This window comes from Rhineura floridana, chromosome 20 (assembly GCF_030035675.1).
Source record: "Rhineura floridana isolate rRhiFlo1 chromosome 20, rRhiFlo1.hap2, whole genome shotgun sequence".
NCBI classification, from domain to species: Eukaryota; Metazoa; Chordata; class Lepidosauria; order Squamata; family Rhineuridae; genus Rhineura; species Rhineura floridana.
The window spans coordinates 5,150,554-5,168,362 of record NC_084499.1 but is presented as its reverse complement, the minus strand read 5'-3'; the positions used below and the strand labels follow the sequence as shown (position 1 = coordinate 5,168,362).

At 46.5% G+C, this 17,809-nt stretch overlaps 1 protein-coding gene across 1 annotated transcript in view; it reads right to left on the bottom strand.

The window, feature by feature from the left end:
- ADGRD2 (adhesion G protein-coupled receptor D2) overlaps positions 1-17,809 on the bottom strand; it is a 128,653-nt gene that overhangs the window by 11,636 nt on the left and 99,208 nt on the right. Inside the window, exons 21-25 of the mRNA XM_061604469.1 lie at positions 16,122-16,163; positions 12,358-12,411; positions 6,841-6,982; positions 6,680-6,738; positions 1,033-1,063 (exon numbers count right to left, since the gene is read on the bottom strand). Coding sequence (XP_061460453.1) covers positions 1,033-1,063; positions 6,680-6,738; positions 6,841-6,982; positions 12,358-12,411; positions 16,122-16,163 — 328 coding nt within the window. The remainder of the gene's footprint in view (positions 1-1,032; positions 1,064-6,679; positions 6,739-6,840; positions 6,983-12,357; positions 12,412-16,121; positions 16,164-17,809) is intronic.

Genomic DNA, 17,809 nt, shown 5'->3' with positions numbered 1-17,809 from the left:
TCAAAGTCATCCGAGTCACATTCACACCAGACATTTACTTCACTATTATTCCACTTTAAACAGTCATAGCTTCTCCAAAGAATTCTGGGGAGCGCAGTTTGTGAAGGGTGCTGAGAGTTGTTAGGAGATCCCTATTCTCTTCTCAGAAATACAATTTCCAGAGTGGTTTAACCGACGGTCCTTATTCCCAGGGAACTCTGGGAATTGTAGCTCTATGAGGAGGTCTCCTAACAACTCTCAGCATGCATAACATTCCCAGGATTCTTTGCAGGAAGCCATGACTACTTAAATTGGAGTAACAGTGGAATAAATGTATGGTGTGAATGTGGTACAAGTTATAGCCATCACTCCATCTTGTGGGAGCACACAAGAGTCCCTCACGCAAGAGTCCTCCGGTGGTTTAGGAGGACTTGAACGGCAGCAATTCTGGGATGTACTTAATCATTGTCCAGCTGCGCATGATGAAGCCGTGGAACTGACTGCCACAAGATGGCCACCAACATGAGTGGATCCTCAAAGAAAATAAGGACAGTGCTGTCAGCGACTATGGCTGTGGCTGGAATGTCCGTGTTTGGAGACAGTACACAAGGTGCCTTGCCCCATCTTGTTGTGACATGTCCCAACTTACAAGTCTTCTTCGGCTCTCAGGCTGGGCCACTGCTGGAGACAGCACACTAGCTGGACCTTCATGGAAATTTATGCAATCTCCTTCACAGGAGCACGGAACCCTTTCAAAGGACTGGGTCCACTTGATTCCTCAGTGTATGAAAGACTGGGAAAACTGTTTGTCTGAATCAATCCTATACAAGGGTTTTAAAAAAAACCCAACAAAACAAAAACAACCTCTGTGCCCCTTTCAGTCCACTCCTCCTGCACTCCAAGCAAGTGAAAATATGTAAAGCTGGAAGGAATCCTAAGCACAGACTTTAAAAACAAAAAAAAACTATAGTCTTCTTCAGTCGCAAAGCTTCCCATTACAAAAAAAAAATCCAGGAAAATCTGGCAACACTGTACATGGAGAAAACATGTTACCTGATGATTTGAATGCAGTCAGTTGTACAGCCTGGAAAGAGAGAAAGAGGATAAAATATCAATGGACAGGTAAAGGCTTACAAACCCCAAGAACACCCACCTCTGGCATGCAAGAAATAAGTAGACTACTTATTTCTCAGACTGTGAGCACACTAGTTGCCAACAGCAAAGCGTTTCCATTGTCCACACCTGGAGGAAGAACGGGTTGATCTGCCCATCAGTTGCAAAATCTCTTTGAAGCTCAATTTAAAAAAACTGCACTCAAGCTACTCCCACTGGGTTTTACAGTAAAAAGGGGCGGGGTTTGGCTAGCATCCTGTGCCCGTGTTTTCAGAAGAGAGAGGTGGAGACGTCCTAGAACAGGTGGAACTGGGAGTGTCTCTCTCTACTCTCAGGTCTACTTAATAGTTGCCCAATCCATCTTTGCTAAAAGAATATTTGATTCCCTCGCTGTTCTACACCTGTAAAGTTGAAAATAACTCAAGAGTTATAGGGCTTCCATTTGCTGAACATTCATCCAGATCTGCTTGCAAAAACCTTGTGCAGGAGGTTATACGATACCCACTCTATGTGGAGCATCCATTCCGATTTGTTTGCATGGAGGTTTATAAATCTTCCTATTAATTGATTGCTATCCCACACTTTTTAGAGCATTCCACATTTACTTTCCTAACCGTAAAAAGTCCTTCCCTCTTTTTACAATATGCAACTGAATCCTTCCCACAAGACAGCAACAGCCTGGAGGCATCCATAGACACACCTTCAATATTCCCATGCCAATGCTGGCATTTCATTTTTCCAAGGTCCTTTGTGTAACTTGGAATGAGGGAGAAATCCGATTCAGTTCACATTTAAAGGTGAATCTATCAAATCTGCACTTTCCAAAACAATATGAGAAGCAAAACAAAGCCATCCTTCAAAATTCATACCTATCTGAATTTCATGGTACAGTTTTCCAACCAAACAACGTTTACAAAAATACATATATTAGGGGAAAGTGTGCTTAAAAACAGATTAGTGAAAATGACATACAAAAAAGCATTATGTTAAGAGAAACTGTCTGCAAAAATGTGTACATTATTTTATTTATTTATTATTACATTTATATCCCACCTATCCTCCAAGGAGGTCAAGGTGGCATCCAAATGGTTCTCCCCCTCACAACAACCCTGTGAGGTAGGTTAGGGTGAGACAGTGACTAGCCCAAGGTCACCCAGTGGGCTTCATGGCTGAGTGTGGATTTGAATCCTGGTCTCCCAGATCCCAGTCTGACATACTAACCACTACACCACCCTGCTCTCAAAACATCTAGTCAAACCTGCATACAAAATGTGTTTATTAGGAGAGGTTTGCACTACAATGCTGAAGAATTTTCATAAGGTTTTTTTTTAATGGCTGCCATGAAGGGCATAGCGTAACATAAGATTAGAGAGTAGTTACAGTGCAGTTTTCCACATAATTGTATTTCCATACTACACAAGGGTTGACCAATTTTTCCCAATATGAACCCTAAACCAAAGCCTAGGCTGCCATCCTATACTCACTTACCTGGAAGTAAGCACCACTAAACACAGAGAGATTTACTTCTGAGTAGACATGTATACCATTGTACTGTAAGTTAACAATACAATTAATTTCTAATGAGTCCCTGGTCTTTAGTTGCTGCAAAGCAAGAGATATGCCTAAGTCTATTTCACAACTGCCTTTTTGCGAGGAGGGATTCTTTAACATTCCGTCACACTTATTTTGTAGTAGTATTTACAGAAAAAAAAATTCTAAGGACTACCTGATCTCAGATGAACCTACCTAAGGAAAAAAGCATCCCGGCTGCTAGGGAAAAAGGAAGGGCAATCTACGGGGATTCCAAGGACCAGGAAAAAAAAGACAAAAGCAGGAAAAGTGCATTAAAGGGGAGGAGAAAACAGTAGCTTTTTAGGACCCCAGAGATTCCTATTGGCTGTTGTCCAAACAACTCATTTATCAGTCACAGCTCTGACTTCAGTCATTGACTAAAAAGAAAAACATGTGGGAGCAGCTAGGTCGGCTCATTTTGCAGAAATTGCTTTGAAGGAAACCAGGCCTGTAGCTGGGGGGGGGACACACAAATGGGGGAACTACCCCCTAGAACTGTACTTCATCCCCCCTACTATTTTTTTTAGAAAATTGTCTTCCTTTTAATTGGTGACGTGACCTTAGTGATCAGGGGACGAAGCTGCACTGTGCAGATGTTGGCCTTTATCTCAGAATGCTGCATGTTGCAAAGCTTAGCTTTCCTTTTTAAAGACAAATTTATAGCCCCTAGGACTAAGTAGGGCCTTGAAAGTGTGTGAGCAGTGCCTGTGAGCCAGAGGGTCCCCATCCTCCACCCTGGCAGCAGTCAGGGGACTCTCCATGCTCTTCCTATCTCTTTCCTCTTCCCTGAATTTTGAAAAAGCTTACTAAAAAAAGCCAATTAGCCGCTTCTGAACCATGCACACAGGTGACATCATTCTGCTGTCCCTTGTGCATAATCTGCACACAGCCCGGCTTGTACTTCTTTGACACAACGGACAGAAAGAAAACCTCCCCAAACTCAGAGCGCAGCTGATCCTATCTGCCTCTTTTAAGTCGAACAGTAGGGATGGCGTCGACCTTGGCATTTCGGAAATCTGTGCTTACTGTGGACTACCCTGGAAAACTTAATCTCTTTAGCCTGCCCCTAAGATTGGGTGTCCAGGAGCTTAGCGAAGGCGCGTCATCCCCTTCGTCCAACACCTGGGCTCCTTGGGGAGAAGATGACTGATGCTAGGCTTTCATTTCATTACCTGATTGGCAGCAAACTTGGTTAAAAAACAACCACCACGAGCTGAAGGCACATGCATCCTGGCCAGCAAATTCCCTAGCCTGTTCCTCAGATTGGAAAAAAAAAAGCTGTTTATTTGGCTGCGAGGCAACTGGCGCCCTTGGATGTCAACTACATGGAACACAGCATAATCCTTGTCGATAGCAAGGGACAAACAGGGCAGAAATGTAATCAAATTAAAAATATTTCCTACTTCTCAGAACGCCTTGTTCAGACTCCCGGCTCGGAGTCTGCTGCCGCTAACGGCAGGGTTGCTGGAACAATCAGCAAGTGGCTCTCCTTGGAGTCAACCCTGGCTTCAGAAAGGAATGGGAACCTTTCAACAACACGCTTGCTTGCTTTGGGGATGGTTCAGTAGCCCTGACCTTTCCCGCTGCTAGCTGGCTTGTTGTTTTAGTTGCCCAAGCTCTTGGAGAGAATGAGGGTTTGTTCTGATTTTTTGTTTCTATATTCTAGTACCTTTGGTATGATTCTAAAATAATAACGCTGTTCCTCCCTGGGAAGACAATGGGGATAGATGCCAGGTGCAAGGTGGAATGCTTAAGGACAGAGGGAAAAGTCTGCTTCTCCGGGACTGTGAAATAAGTACAAGGAAGTTAAATGGGGTTAAGGTAACTAATCTGAGTTAATGTATTCCGGGCCCATGCCATAAAGTGGGGGAAATGGCAGAGGGCTAGATTCGGCTCCAGTTTAATGGGCCACACAATTCTGGGCTTTTTAAATCGTTTCCTCCCCCCCCTTCAACCATTTTCCTCCCTCAGTTAAAGAGAAAAGAAATTGCATTCAAAGATTATCAAAGGATTGACAAAATGTTGGTGAAATTCTCATGGGTGGAGTGCAGGGTTTTTTGCCTTATCTTGAATGAATGAATGGTTTTATTACGGTCACAGACCAGATATTAAAAAAGAAAAACAGCAGGAAAGATTAAAACATTTAAAAAACAATACTACCAAAATTCCTACAATCCATGAATAATTCTTTAAAAAGTGGACTGACAACATTTTTTCCTAATTTGCATAGTAGTGAAGAGAAACCTTGCAACATTAGTGGTGACATGAGATGACACATCGCTTAAACAAAATGACACCAAATTGGCAGGACTACTCCTAGGCAAAGCAGTTAGCAGGGGGAAAATTAACTTAATTCTTGTCTTGCTTTAAGGAAGGGTCATGGCTCGGTCATAGAACATCTGCTTTGCATGCAAAATGCCTCAGCTTCAGTCCCCGGCTACATCTCTAGGTAAGGCTGGGAGAGACTCCTGCATGAAACCTTGGACAGTCACTGACAAGTCAGTGTAGACAACACTCGCCTAGATGGACCAATGATTTGACTCCGTATAAGGCAGTTTCCTATATTCCTATCAAATTCTGAACCATGAGGACTGGGATCTTACTATATTCAGAACCATGCGGGCTGGGATCTTTAGTTTTAGGTAACAGGTTGTAATTCAGTAGCAGAGCACATGCTTTGCATGCAAAAGGTCCAGCCCCGACCAGGTAGGGCAGGGACAGATTCCTGCCTGAAACCCTAGAGAGCTGCTGCCTGTCAGTGTAGACCAGTGTTCTTCAACTTTGGGCCCCCAGATGTTGTTGGACTATAACTTCCATCATCCCTAACCATTGACTAAACTGGCTGGGGTTGATAAGAGTTGTAGTCCGACAACATCTGGGGACCCAAGGTTGAAGAACAATGGATTAGACAATACAGGGCTCATCTACATGGTGGTTTACTGTGTGTTTGGTGCTACTTGCTTCTCCTTTAAATCTGCATGGTTCACATGATGTTACCAGCAAACAGAAGCTATCATGTAGTTTCCCCCCTGTAAATCTGTACTAACCCAATCCACTGATAATATGAAAATACATGGCAGCTTTGCTTCCCTCCACCATGTAAGTGCTTTGTTTCACTGTTTTCAGGTGGGCATGTCAATCGCTCCTCTCTCCATGTCCACTATCTCCTCCTCCCTTTTTTCATTTTGTTTCCTGTGGGCTGATAAGCAAACTCCAGCTGCTCTACTCCATTCTGCTGCCCTTTTTTATGTTGCTGCAAACAATGCCTTTCTTTTATTTTCCCCCTAACTTGGGCACAAAAGCATAACACCGCTCAAACAAAGATTTGTATTTCAGCGGTATCCTACCAACCATAGGCAGGAAAAACACAGATATTCACACTTCTGGCTTTTTTAAAGTTAGCTGGTAGAACAGACTGAGCATGCCTGGTCACCTAGCAACCACAGGGAGTGCAAATGCATAATTAGAAGGTGGGGCTACAAGGAAACAGTGAGAATAATCCTTCCCAGAGGAACGCCTACTTGTGTGAATGGGAAAAACTGGTTGGCAGCTAACATTGAGCAGGAACTGCGGATGGTGCAAATCAATTACAAAGGTAAAAGCAGTGTATTGGCTACAAATTCCACAGGAATTCTAAAGAAATACTAAAGTGCCCTCTTAATGAGGCAGAAAAATGGATGCCTCTTTCCAGGGGAAGAAAACTTTGGAAAAGCTGGCGGACTGATTTCGGCACAGCTGTAGTGAGAATGCAACCTGGGAATGTGTGGATCAACAGCCCCCACCACACCCCACAGCCTGCTTTTAACCAGCAGGTGGCGCTCTGCTTCTTATAGAGAAGGAAGGGAGAGAACAAGGAGATGCAGAAGATCCCAGGTTCAATTCGCAGGGAGCATGACTACATACAGCTGGGAAAAAGACTCCTATGAGACAATACGGAGCAAGATGGAGCAAGGATCTGACTGGGGATAAGACAGTTTCCTTACGTAATCCGGGTAGGTGGGAATTAGTTACATACCGGTCTCTCTGGTGACATAATTGAGGAAAGTCCCATTGGAATTTTGGCACTGAAGTTCCCTATATGAGGAAGAAACAAGCATCAGTTGGGATGCAGACAAGATTTTTTTTAAAAAAAGAAATCTTACTTTATTGCAGATAGGACAAATGCCACTTCCATACCCTTGCCACTGCTGTTCTTTGTTGAAGAGTCCTTCTCTATGGAGGGAGAGGCCGTATTCTCTGGAGTGGAAGGGTTGAACTTACCCACCTCCCAGGATGTGTTTCTTGGACTTGACAGATAATTGATGGGGTGAGAGCAATTCTGAAATGACAAAAAGCACTTGAACAGCACAGACACACACACACACACACCAGCCAGCTGCCTCTGCTCAGGTTTCAGAGTAGAAACAGCCAGCTGGGAAGCTACCTCAGAACTCCTTAAAAAGACTAACATGGTCATAGTTGTCACCCAGACACCATTTTTGGTCACAGGGTAGCAGTCTTCAAATTATCTGAATTCTGAAGGATGGAGTAGACTTGTTCACCGTTACTCAAGCGGGTAGGACTGGAGCCAATGGGTGGCTATTTTTGGAGGACTCAGTCCGCGAGTCACTGAGAATCTGAATTTAAAGAGTTAACCTATACCTCATTGAGATGGGAGGGGATACTGGGGAAAGCTCTTCGATTCCTTCCTGAATGCTACAAAGCCAGGTTGGTAGCGAAGGATTATCCCCCCAAATATGGGGAGGATTATGATGGAACCTTTGCCTCAGTTGTAAAGCATGCCACCATCAGGGTGGTGCTGACTGCGGCGGCCGGAAGGGGGATACAAGTCAGGGATCCTGAAGTTAAAATGGTGTATCTGCCTAGCAAAATAGAGGAGAACATGGGCATGGTGCAGCCACCAGGGTTTACTGATCCAGGAGGAGTGGACAAGATATGTAAACTGCACAAAAGCATTTATACACTGGAGCAGGCAGCTAGGGCATGGAATGAGAAAACTAATGGCGTTCTTGTAAATCTGGGTTTCACCAGACATCAGGCAGAAGAGGGACCAATGGGCATACATCCAGGTGCATGTGGATGACTTGATACATGCTACGAGCAGGAAAGTGACAGCACAGAAGTCATGCTCAGACTGAGGCAGAACTCTGAAATTCACAACCTAGCCCCCATAAGACACTATTTGGGCATATGGTCTATAGGAGTATTTTCTCTCTCACCAGGCATCCTGTCCAGATGATGACTGGTCTAGAGTGCCTCCACCTTGTACTGGGCCAAGGAGACAGACTGGGAATCTTGTTGGTGTACCGCCCACCTTGCTGCCCAACAGCTTCCCTAGCTGAGCTGACAGAGATAGTCTCGGAGGTGTTGTTGAGGTCCCCCAAACTTGTGGTGTTGGGGGATATCAACGTTCATGCTGAGACTGTCTTATCTGGAGCGGCTCAGGACTTCATGGCCTCCATGACAACCATGGGGCTGTCTCAATTTGTTACTGGCCCAACGCATGTGTCGGGTCACACTCTTGATTTGATCTTCGCCACTGGTCATGGAGATGGTGATCTGGAGGTGGGGTATTTTTCATCTACTCCATTGTCATGGACAGATCACCGCCTGCTGAGTTTTAGACTTACGACGACTCTTTCCCTCTGCAAAGGTGGGGGACCTATTAAGTTGGTCCGCTCCCGGAGGCTTATGGATCCTATGGGTTTTCAGAGGGTTCTGGGAGTTTTTCCAGCTGATAGTACTGGCGCTCCTGTCGAGGCCTTGGTCGAACTGTGGAATACAGAGATGGCCCGGGCTATCGACACGATCGCTCCCGCGCGCCCTCTTCGATGCAGAGCTCATACAGCTCCGTGGTATACCCCGGAGCTGAGAGTGATGAAGCAAGAGAGAAGGAGGCTGGAGTGCAGATGGAGACGAACTCCAGACGGATGCAATTATGCTTTGGTAAGTGCCTCTACTAAGTCGTACATAAAAGCGGTAAGGGCGGCGAAGAAGTCCTACTTCACTGCCTCTATCAAGACATCTCTCTGCCGCCCAGCAGAGCTTTTTAGGGTTGTACGAGGACTCTTACATTCTGGTCCTCAAGATACCATTGAAACATCTGAAGCTCGCTGTAACGACATTGCAGGGCACTTCCAAAATAAAATCGCATGTATCCGTAGGGACCTAGACTCTGATGTTACGACAGATGAATCCATTGAAGTGTCCAGAACACGGTCTTGTCTTTCATTATTGGATGAGTTTCAGTTGGTGCAGCTTGAGGAAGTGGACAACGTGCTTGGAATGGTGCGGGCGACCACGTCTGCTCTAGATCCTTGTCCATCTTGGCTGGTCAAGGCTAGCAGGACTGGTACCACCGGCTGGGCCAAGGAAGTGATAAATGCCTCCTTGAGTGAGGGAGTAGTCCCTAGTAGCCTCAAGGAGGCAGTAGTGAGACCTCTTTTGAAGAAACCTTCCTTAGACCCAGATAACTTGAACAATTATAGACCGGTGGCAAATATCCTCTTTTTGGGCAAGGTTCTGGAGCGGGTGGTTGCCAATCAGCTCCAGGTGCTCTTGGATGAGACCGATTATCTGGATCCGTTTCAATCCGGTTTTAGGCCTGGCTTTGGCACTGAAACAGCCTTGGTCGCCCTGTATGATGACCTTTGTCGGGAGAGGGACAGAGGGAGTGTGACTCTGTTGATTCTCCTTGATCTCTCAGCGGCGTTTGATACCATCGACCATGGTATCCTTCTGGGGAGACTCGCGGAGTTGGGAGTTGGAGGCACTGCTTGGCAGTGGTTCCGCTCCTACTTGGCGGATCGTCGCCAGAAGGTAGTACTTGGGGAACATTGCTCAACACCTTGGACTCTCCATTGTGGAGTCCCTCAGGGGTCAATTTTGTCCCCCATGCTTTTTAACATCTACATGCAGCCTCTGGGTGCCGTCATCAGGAGTTTTGGAGTGCGTTGCCACCAGTACGCTGATGACACGCAGCTCTATTTCTCCTTTTCATCTTCTACAGGTGAGTCTGTGGATGTGCTGAATCATTGCCTGACCGCAATAATGGACTGGATGAGAGCTAATAAACTGAGACTCAATCCAGACAAGACTGAGACACTGTTGGTGAGTGCCTCCCCTGCCCAGATGGTGGATGTTCACCCTGTTCTAGATGGGGTCACACTCCCCTTGAAGGAACAGGTTCGTAGTCTGGGAGTTCTTTTCGATCCTTCCTTGTCTCTTGAGGCGCAAGTGGCCTCGGTGGCAAGGAATGCGTTCTACCACCTTCGGTTGGTAGCCCAGCTACGCCCCTATCTGGACAGGGATGACCTCGCCTCAGTTGTTCATGCTCTGGTAACTTCTGGGCTGGATTACTGTAATGCGCTCTATGTAGGGCTGCCCTTGAAGACAGTTCGGAAGCTTCAGCTAGTGCAAAACGCAGCAGCCAGACTGCTGACGAGGACCAGCCGGTCAGCACATATAACACTTGTTCTGGCCCGTTTGCACTGGCTACCTATTTGTTTCCGAGCCAGATTCAAGGTGCTGGTTTTGACCTATAAAGCCTTACACGGCGTGGGACCGCAATATCTTGTGGAACGCCTCTCCTGCTATGAACCTACCCGGTCACTTCGCTCAGTATCTAAGGCCCTCCTCCGGGTACCAACCCATCGAGAAGCCCGGAGGACAGTTACTCGATCTAGGGCCTTTTCTGTAGTGGCCCCCGAACTGTGGAACAGCCTCCCCGAAGAAGTACGCCTGGCGCCTACGCTTCTATCTTTTCGGCGCCAGGTTAAGACCTGGCTATGCTCCCAGGCATTTTAATGTGTTTAACTTTTAGATTTCTGTTGTTCCTTGTTTGTGTTTATTATTGTTTGGCTGATTTTATTATGATATTTTGTATATGTTATAATTTAATTTTTTTATTTTTTATTTTTTTCTTTAGTTGCTGCTTGTGTTTATTGTTTGTTGTCTGATTTTATTGTTGATATTTTGTATTTTAACCTTTTTGTACACCGCCCAGAGAGCCACTCGCTATGGGCGGTCTATAAATGAAACAAATAAATAAAATAAAAATAAATATGGGGGGAGAAGGTGGAAGATGGGGAGTTTCCTCAGGATCAAGGAGATGCTGTTGGAGTTTGGGATGGCAGAGGAGAAAGGCATCAAGACGACTATGGCTACGGACCACCAGAAGGGGCGGGATGACAACTTCCCATTGCCAGGCAACCACCAGTGAATGAATGAATGAATAAAATTTATTTTAGTCATAGACCAGCCGAAGCAACCACCAGTATTGAAGGACGATTGGTAAAGCTGCTGTTCATGACAACAGTCACCAGACCAGACACCGCTGCAGCTGTGGGCATCCTGAGCAGGAAGGTGGTTAATTCTTCCCACCGTGACTAGAATGGAGTGAAGTGTGTCATGCACAATTTGAAAGGTGCTGCACACACAAAACTCAAGCTGCCAGGCAGCACACATGCCTAACTGACTGGTTTTGTGGACACAGATTGTGCAGGCGATGAGTCAGATCACAAGTCCACATCAGCAAGCCTGTTTATGTATGGTGGCGGGAGGGGGCATTAGCTGGGCCAACAAGAAACAGGACATTGTGGCTGCATCATCCACAGAAGCACAATATGTGGCAGCAGCCATTGCATGTCAGGTGATCTGACCTAAACAGCTGTTCGCTGACAGGTGCCTGGAGTCCTCTGAAGCCACAGTGCTAGACAACGATAATCAGGAGTGCATAAAGCTGGTGCACAGCGAGAAGCTCGGAGGGTTGCAACGAGATCTAGGGCCTTTTCAGTGGTGGCCCCCGAATTATGGAACAGTCTCCCTGACGAGGTGCGCCTGGCGCCCACTCTTTTATCTTTCCGGCGCCAGGTCAAAACTTTTTTATTCTCCCAGGCATTTTAATATTCTTAATATTTTTAATACTTGAACTTATTTTAACATATTTCACTTGTAGCTAATAATGTCTTAGGATGTTGAATGTTTGAAATGTATGTTTTGATGTTTTTATTGTGATTTTATTGTACTTTATAGTTGTAATAACTTTATGCTGTGCACCGCCCAGAGAGCCTTCGGGCTTTGGGCGGTATAAAAATTGAACAAAATAAATAAATAAATAAATAAATAAATAAATAAGCTGAAACCATGGATGAAGCGCATCAATTTCAAGCATCACCAGATAAGGGACTCGGTGGAGCAGGAGGTGGTTGAACTGAGACCCCTTCAGGCATCAATTAATTTGGATTCTTGCATTGAGCAGAGGGTTGGACTCGCTGGCCTTATAGGCTTCTTCCAACTCTACGATTCTATGATTCTATGAGATATTGCCCAACTGAGGAAATGGTGGTTGATGTTTACTATGGCACAAGCTTTCATGGGCCATGGCCAGTGGTCAGGGATGATTATTTGTTCATTTATTGACTTTATAGGAGCCCAGGGCAGCAAACACACCAACAAAACAATTTAACCACAACAAGAAGTAAGCATTCTAAAAACGATTGCAGATAAAAACATCCTAAAAACCGTTACAGTTAAAATGGGAGTTATAGTCTAGTGACATGTGGATGGCCACAAGGTCTCCAACCCTGGTTGACTCAAGGCAGTGAGCTGGAGGGATGGGTGGGTAGAGGGGCCTTCTGGAGAGAAAAGCAAGGTCAGGTTGGGGAAAACCCAAGGCCAAACCTTCATACCTACCGTGAAAGAGAGTGCTTTCTTCTTCTCCTTCATACGCTGGATGGCGTTTCGCACCTAGAAGTTTGAGTACAGACATGAAACTACCCTCCTTGGCCACAGAATTCCCAAACCAAGATGCCTTAGGGCCGAACTATACATGATGATAACAGCATGATTAGCCATCATATCCGTTGTTGTTTTAATGCCAAGTTGGGGGGGGTGCATAGTCACTGCAGGGGCACAGGGAAATACTTTCCCCTCCCAGGATCACAGTAAAAATGCCCCAGCATAGCAAATAACGTTTGGAAAATAATCTCCCATTGCTGCCCCCAGTGCAATGGGTGGGGGGATTCCTGGCATTTAATTTCTTTTAAAAATGTGTTTGCTAAGCACGTCATTACTGTTACATGTAGCTAGTCCCTCAGTTGTAAGTGAAAACTTGGGCAAAACAGCAACAGCCGTCACTGTCCATTTGGTCCCGTTTTGCCGTACAGATGGGGAGCAGGACCGCCTGATACACAACAGACTCTGCTGGCTTTGCAGGTTGCCTGAAGCACAAGATTCACTGGGAGTGGTATCAGACAACCGTCCAACAGCTACAGAGGCCATTGAGCACTCAGGCAGGGAAAGCCTTTAGATCTTAGGTCAGGAGTGGCAGACTGGGCTGCCCAGAGGACCAGATCCAGAACTGGCCCATTCTTCACAGGCCATTTTGACAGGTGGGTAGGGCCAGCCACCTATCACTCTCCTGACATTGTGTGACACCAGAGAACTTAAAGTTCAAGCTACGGAAGAATTTGGGGTGGTGGTGGTGGTAGAAATGCTCCAGGTACAGGCTTATCCCTGATCTTAGCACCAAACAACACAGCTTTTTACTATCCCCATCTTAGCGTTGTGGTGCTTAGAGCAAAGACTGCAGATAAGAGATCCCTTATCTCTTATCTTAGCGCTTCGTGCTTTGGCTGGAGATCAGATCTCTGCACCCGATGTCATATGGTATCAGGTGACTGACAGGTGGGCGTGGCTTGCGCAAAATGGCCTTGCAGGCTAAAATTCAGAGGGCGTAATTAGGCATGTGAGCTGCGTGGCAAAGTCTGGTCTATCCCCCCCCCCCCCATAACTTCATGCCTAGGGAATAAGGCACGGCCCTCCTAATACACAAAGTTCCTGATGAAATCCTGTCTGTCACCAGAAATCTTAGTGACAATGCTGAGCTAGCCACTTCCCAGATCCCCAAAAGGTGTCAACCTCCTTCTACCTGGCAAACATGACCTGGCCAGCAGTCAGTCAAGGCAATGTGGGTCCAAAACCCTTAAAAGTGGTCCATTGGGGGGAAAAAGGTCCTTTCTCACTCTTGACCCCCCCCTCAAGTGGCAACTAATGCCTGAAGCTGCCAACGTCAGAGGTGCCCATTGAGAGGAAGTTCTGCAACACTAATTTGGATTAAGGGTACAAGGAGTTAGACCAATATTCTGGTATGGTGGGGTTTTTCCTCTTCATTTTGAGCTGCATACTTGCAATGTCTCCCCTCTCCCCCTTTTTGACTTATGCTCCTTCTGACTAAACTGCTTAATTGGATTTGTGGGCTGTGCTGGTTTCTGACTATACCGAAAGGCTGGTTGTCCTCCCACATGGCTTAGGTTGTGAGGGCTATGCTGCTGGTTATTAAAGTGCCCGGGAGAGCTGAGGGCAGCTGGGCTGAAGTTGCCAAGCAAGAGACTGGAATTCAGCTGGCCGTTCCCCTACTCTTGAGGAGACACTGAGGGCTCATTCACATGGGAGCTGAACTTCTCTGTAAAGATGCAGCTTTTGCCGTCCTGATAGATTTGCAAGGTTCACACTTCCTACCTTCAAATCTGCTGTTTTCCTTTCACACAAATAGGCATTCCTCTGGAAAGGTTTAGTATAGCTGTTTCCTTGTGGCCCCACCCCTAATTTTACTGTTTCCTTCCTCAGGAGTATTGATATTGCTAATGGAGAAGGGGAGGGTTTTTTCCTCAGTTTCATTGTTTCTTGTCAATTGCACACCTCTCTCAGGGTGCAATTGACACAAAACTGTATGAAACTGAATAGGGCAGGGATGGAGTGAAAGGCAAAGTAGGCAGCAGCTGCCACAGCTTTTGTGGGAAGTAGAGAGAGAGGGAGTTGGCGATGGGGCATAAGAGAGCCTGCTCACTAAAAAAACATCGAGGCAAAGTGCCTATATGGAGAAGTGCAGCAAAGCTGATACGGTTTTTCCTTTCCTTTTTGCATTATAATTGGATTGGGTTGATACGGGAAAATGTGTGATAGCTGCTTGATTGCCTGCAACATCATGTGAACCATGCAAATTAAACAGGGGTGCAAGTAGCACCAATCTCACAGTAAGTTGTTGTGTGAACGAGCCCAGAAAGGCAGTAGGAATCCTGTGCTTGCCCTAGGTGCCCCTTAAGTGGGTGGTGTCAACAGAGAGAAAGGACTAGAACAAGTTCCCTCACGTCTACTAGCCTACCCTATAGGGTTGGTGCTGGAGTGGGAGGGAAGAATCACTCTATCGTTACATGCTGGATTTCCTCCACAGTTCAGAATTCAGTTTTTGGTAGAGGCTACAGCAGTTGGGTGGGACACCCACATAGTCAAATATCTGACATAACAATGATGTCAGGTGATTAAAAGGTAGTGACTTGACCCATGGGGAAGGGGGGAGGCATTACCAGTGTGTTCCCCACAGCACCGAGCAGGATTGAACTCCTTACTTATCAGCTGATGAGTGGAGACTTCAGTCCTGCTCTCTGCAGAGGTCTGAGCAGGATTCCACCCCCCTCCACTCATCAGCAGGGTTAAATCCTGCAGCTTTGGCTGCACACATGGCTTCCTGTGAGGAACTGTCAGACACAACCAACACAGAATTGAACCCCACCCCTCCGCCCATCAAGTGATGTCACCCACCCATCGGTGGATACATTGCCTTGGTGGCCAAACTGGACCCTCTGGTGGGCCAAAATTGCCTTGCAGGCTGGAGATTTCCCACCCCTGCTCTACAGAGAGGGGTCTGATGGCTTTATATAGCCTCTGCTCTTAAAGTACACACATCCTGTCTTAAGAAAACCCAAAGCGTGTGACTACATTGTGAACAACAAACATATTTAGGGATCGTTCCTATATAGTATGATATATCGATAGTGAACTTATTCCTTACGCAGGAATATGGATGTTTACATAGCCAGAACGCCACTATATATATACACACACAAGAGGAAGGATTCAGCAGGCTTTGGGAACCTCCTCAAGGTTTGCAGAAGTACAAAAAAAAATTAGGGAAACCCCCTAAAAGGGGAGGGAGGACCCCCAAAACAATTCAGTGGGCATGGAAAGCTGACTGATTTTTTTGTGGAGGGGGAGAGGGGAAAACCAGTTTTTTGGGGGAGGCGGTATGAAATGGAGCATCCTCAAAAAGGGCACGGCTGACTGGCTGGCATCCTCACCGCACTCCAACATCTTGTTGATTTCTCCACGTCTATCCTCTACATGCTTGTTTTGACATTTCTTATTCTGTTTCTGCTTTAAGATCTAAACAGTGCATGGGTGCCCTCAAACCCTGACCATGGGAGGTCTGCCCTCAGAGCCCCCTCCTCTAGCTGGTTTCACCAGCCACTCCCCACACACTCTCCCAAGGTGATTTTCAAAGCCTGAAGGCGGTCTGTTAAAAGGAAAGCTGCGGTGCCGAATTCTGCACAGTGCCAATTCTAGCCTTGCACGATGCGATTGCAGGAGCAGAAGACATTCCCTGCTCTGGCTGCACTTACCTCGCTGTTGTAGATGGCATAGACCAGGAAAATATAGAGACCCTATAAAAACATAACAAAAACATAACCACAGGCCAGTGACTTGGAAACAGCTGCTTGGGGCAATGAAAGCGGATGCAACTCAGGGCCAAACAGGACACAAAGGAAGGCAAGACTTCTCTTCTTTCATGCAGGCCTATTTCCCCACCAAGGGGGCAGAGCTGACTTTTTAACACAGGGATGGGCAATCTGAAGCCCTTGGCCTAATTTCATCCAGGTGGCAAGAAGGGGGAAAATGGAGGAAGGATAAAGCAAAAAGGAGGGGGAATGGCAGAGTGAGAGGAAAAGGCTGGATCTACCTACTTTTGACTCTGGACTTGACTACTGTCCATATTTGGTCCCCAACAGTTTACTCCTGAGGGAATGTAGCCCTCAACAGAAAGAAAAAAATGCCCTCTGCTTTAACAGAAGGGGTGTAGTCGTATGGGGGCTCAGGGGGTCTTAAACCCTTTACTTTTTGGGGAGCAGGGTCCCTATGTCTCCAGCATCCTACAAGACAATCAGCATGAAATGGGAGTATGTTAGTCACTGAGAAGAGTCTTCTAACATGCTTCCTTGTCCTTTCCTGCTGATTGGAGTCAATCAAAGGAGGTGAGTCAGCCACTGAGAAGACTCGTCTCAGCAGCCAACAAACAGTCTCCTCTTTCATGCTTTTTGGCTGCTAGGGATTTCTGTTGTTGTGGGAGAAGGCATTAACAAGGATTTCATTCTCAACCCAGAAGCACAAAGGGGTGGGTGGGCGTGACTGTTATGAAGAGGCCCTGCACTTCTGAATTTGCCACTACACTACTGCAGAATACTCTTTTATTGTTCTAGGACTACGGATTGAGAGAATGTGGGCCAAAGTGCCCTGACTATGGAAACACAGTGACTACCCTTTGGACAGGCTGGAAAATGTTTCTGGTTCTGAACTAAGAGTCAACCAGAGGAGAGCTAGTTTAAGCCACTTGAGAAGGTCACTTTATATGCAACTATGCTTTCAGAAGCCTCACCATCCAACCTAAGCCCATGAGACAAGAAGAGCAGGCGAAAAAATGCAATCCCAAAAAGAGAAGCATTTGGCTGGATGCAAAAGTATGAGGAATCTCTGCTCCTCCAGACCCCACTCACCAGCAGGCAACAAACTCGAACACTCAAGCAGCCCACAATCTGGACTCGAGAGGATGGGGTTTGGAAGGCTGCCATCTAATGGCCTAAAGCGGGCAATGCCGCCCAAAGTTCACTTGCAGGCAAACACAGGGCTGTTTCCTGATCCTGACAAAGTTGGTGTCAGATCTGAGGAGCACTCGTTATCCTGGGGAGACAACTCAACCAAGGGAAAGCAAAGGCCGCAGCCAATCCCAGCCTAGCCCCAAAGTAGCAGTCATGGTTATCGCCTTCCCCTTGGTTGTTCAACTGCAATCTTGACTCTTGCAGGCCAGGGGCAGGGAACATCTGTGGTCCTCCAGATGTTGTTGGACTCCAATACTCATCAGCCCCAGCCAGCAGGGCCGACAGTCAGGCATGATGGGAGTTGGAGTCCGACAACATCTGGAGGGCCACAGATGTTCCCCATCCTTGTCACGGCCAAGGGAAGCCCTCCTCAGGCAAAACTACATGTAAAGAGTGTGTGTGTGTGTGTGCGAGCGCATGAGCATGGGACCATAAGA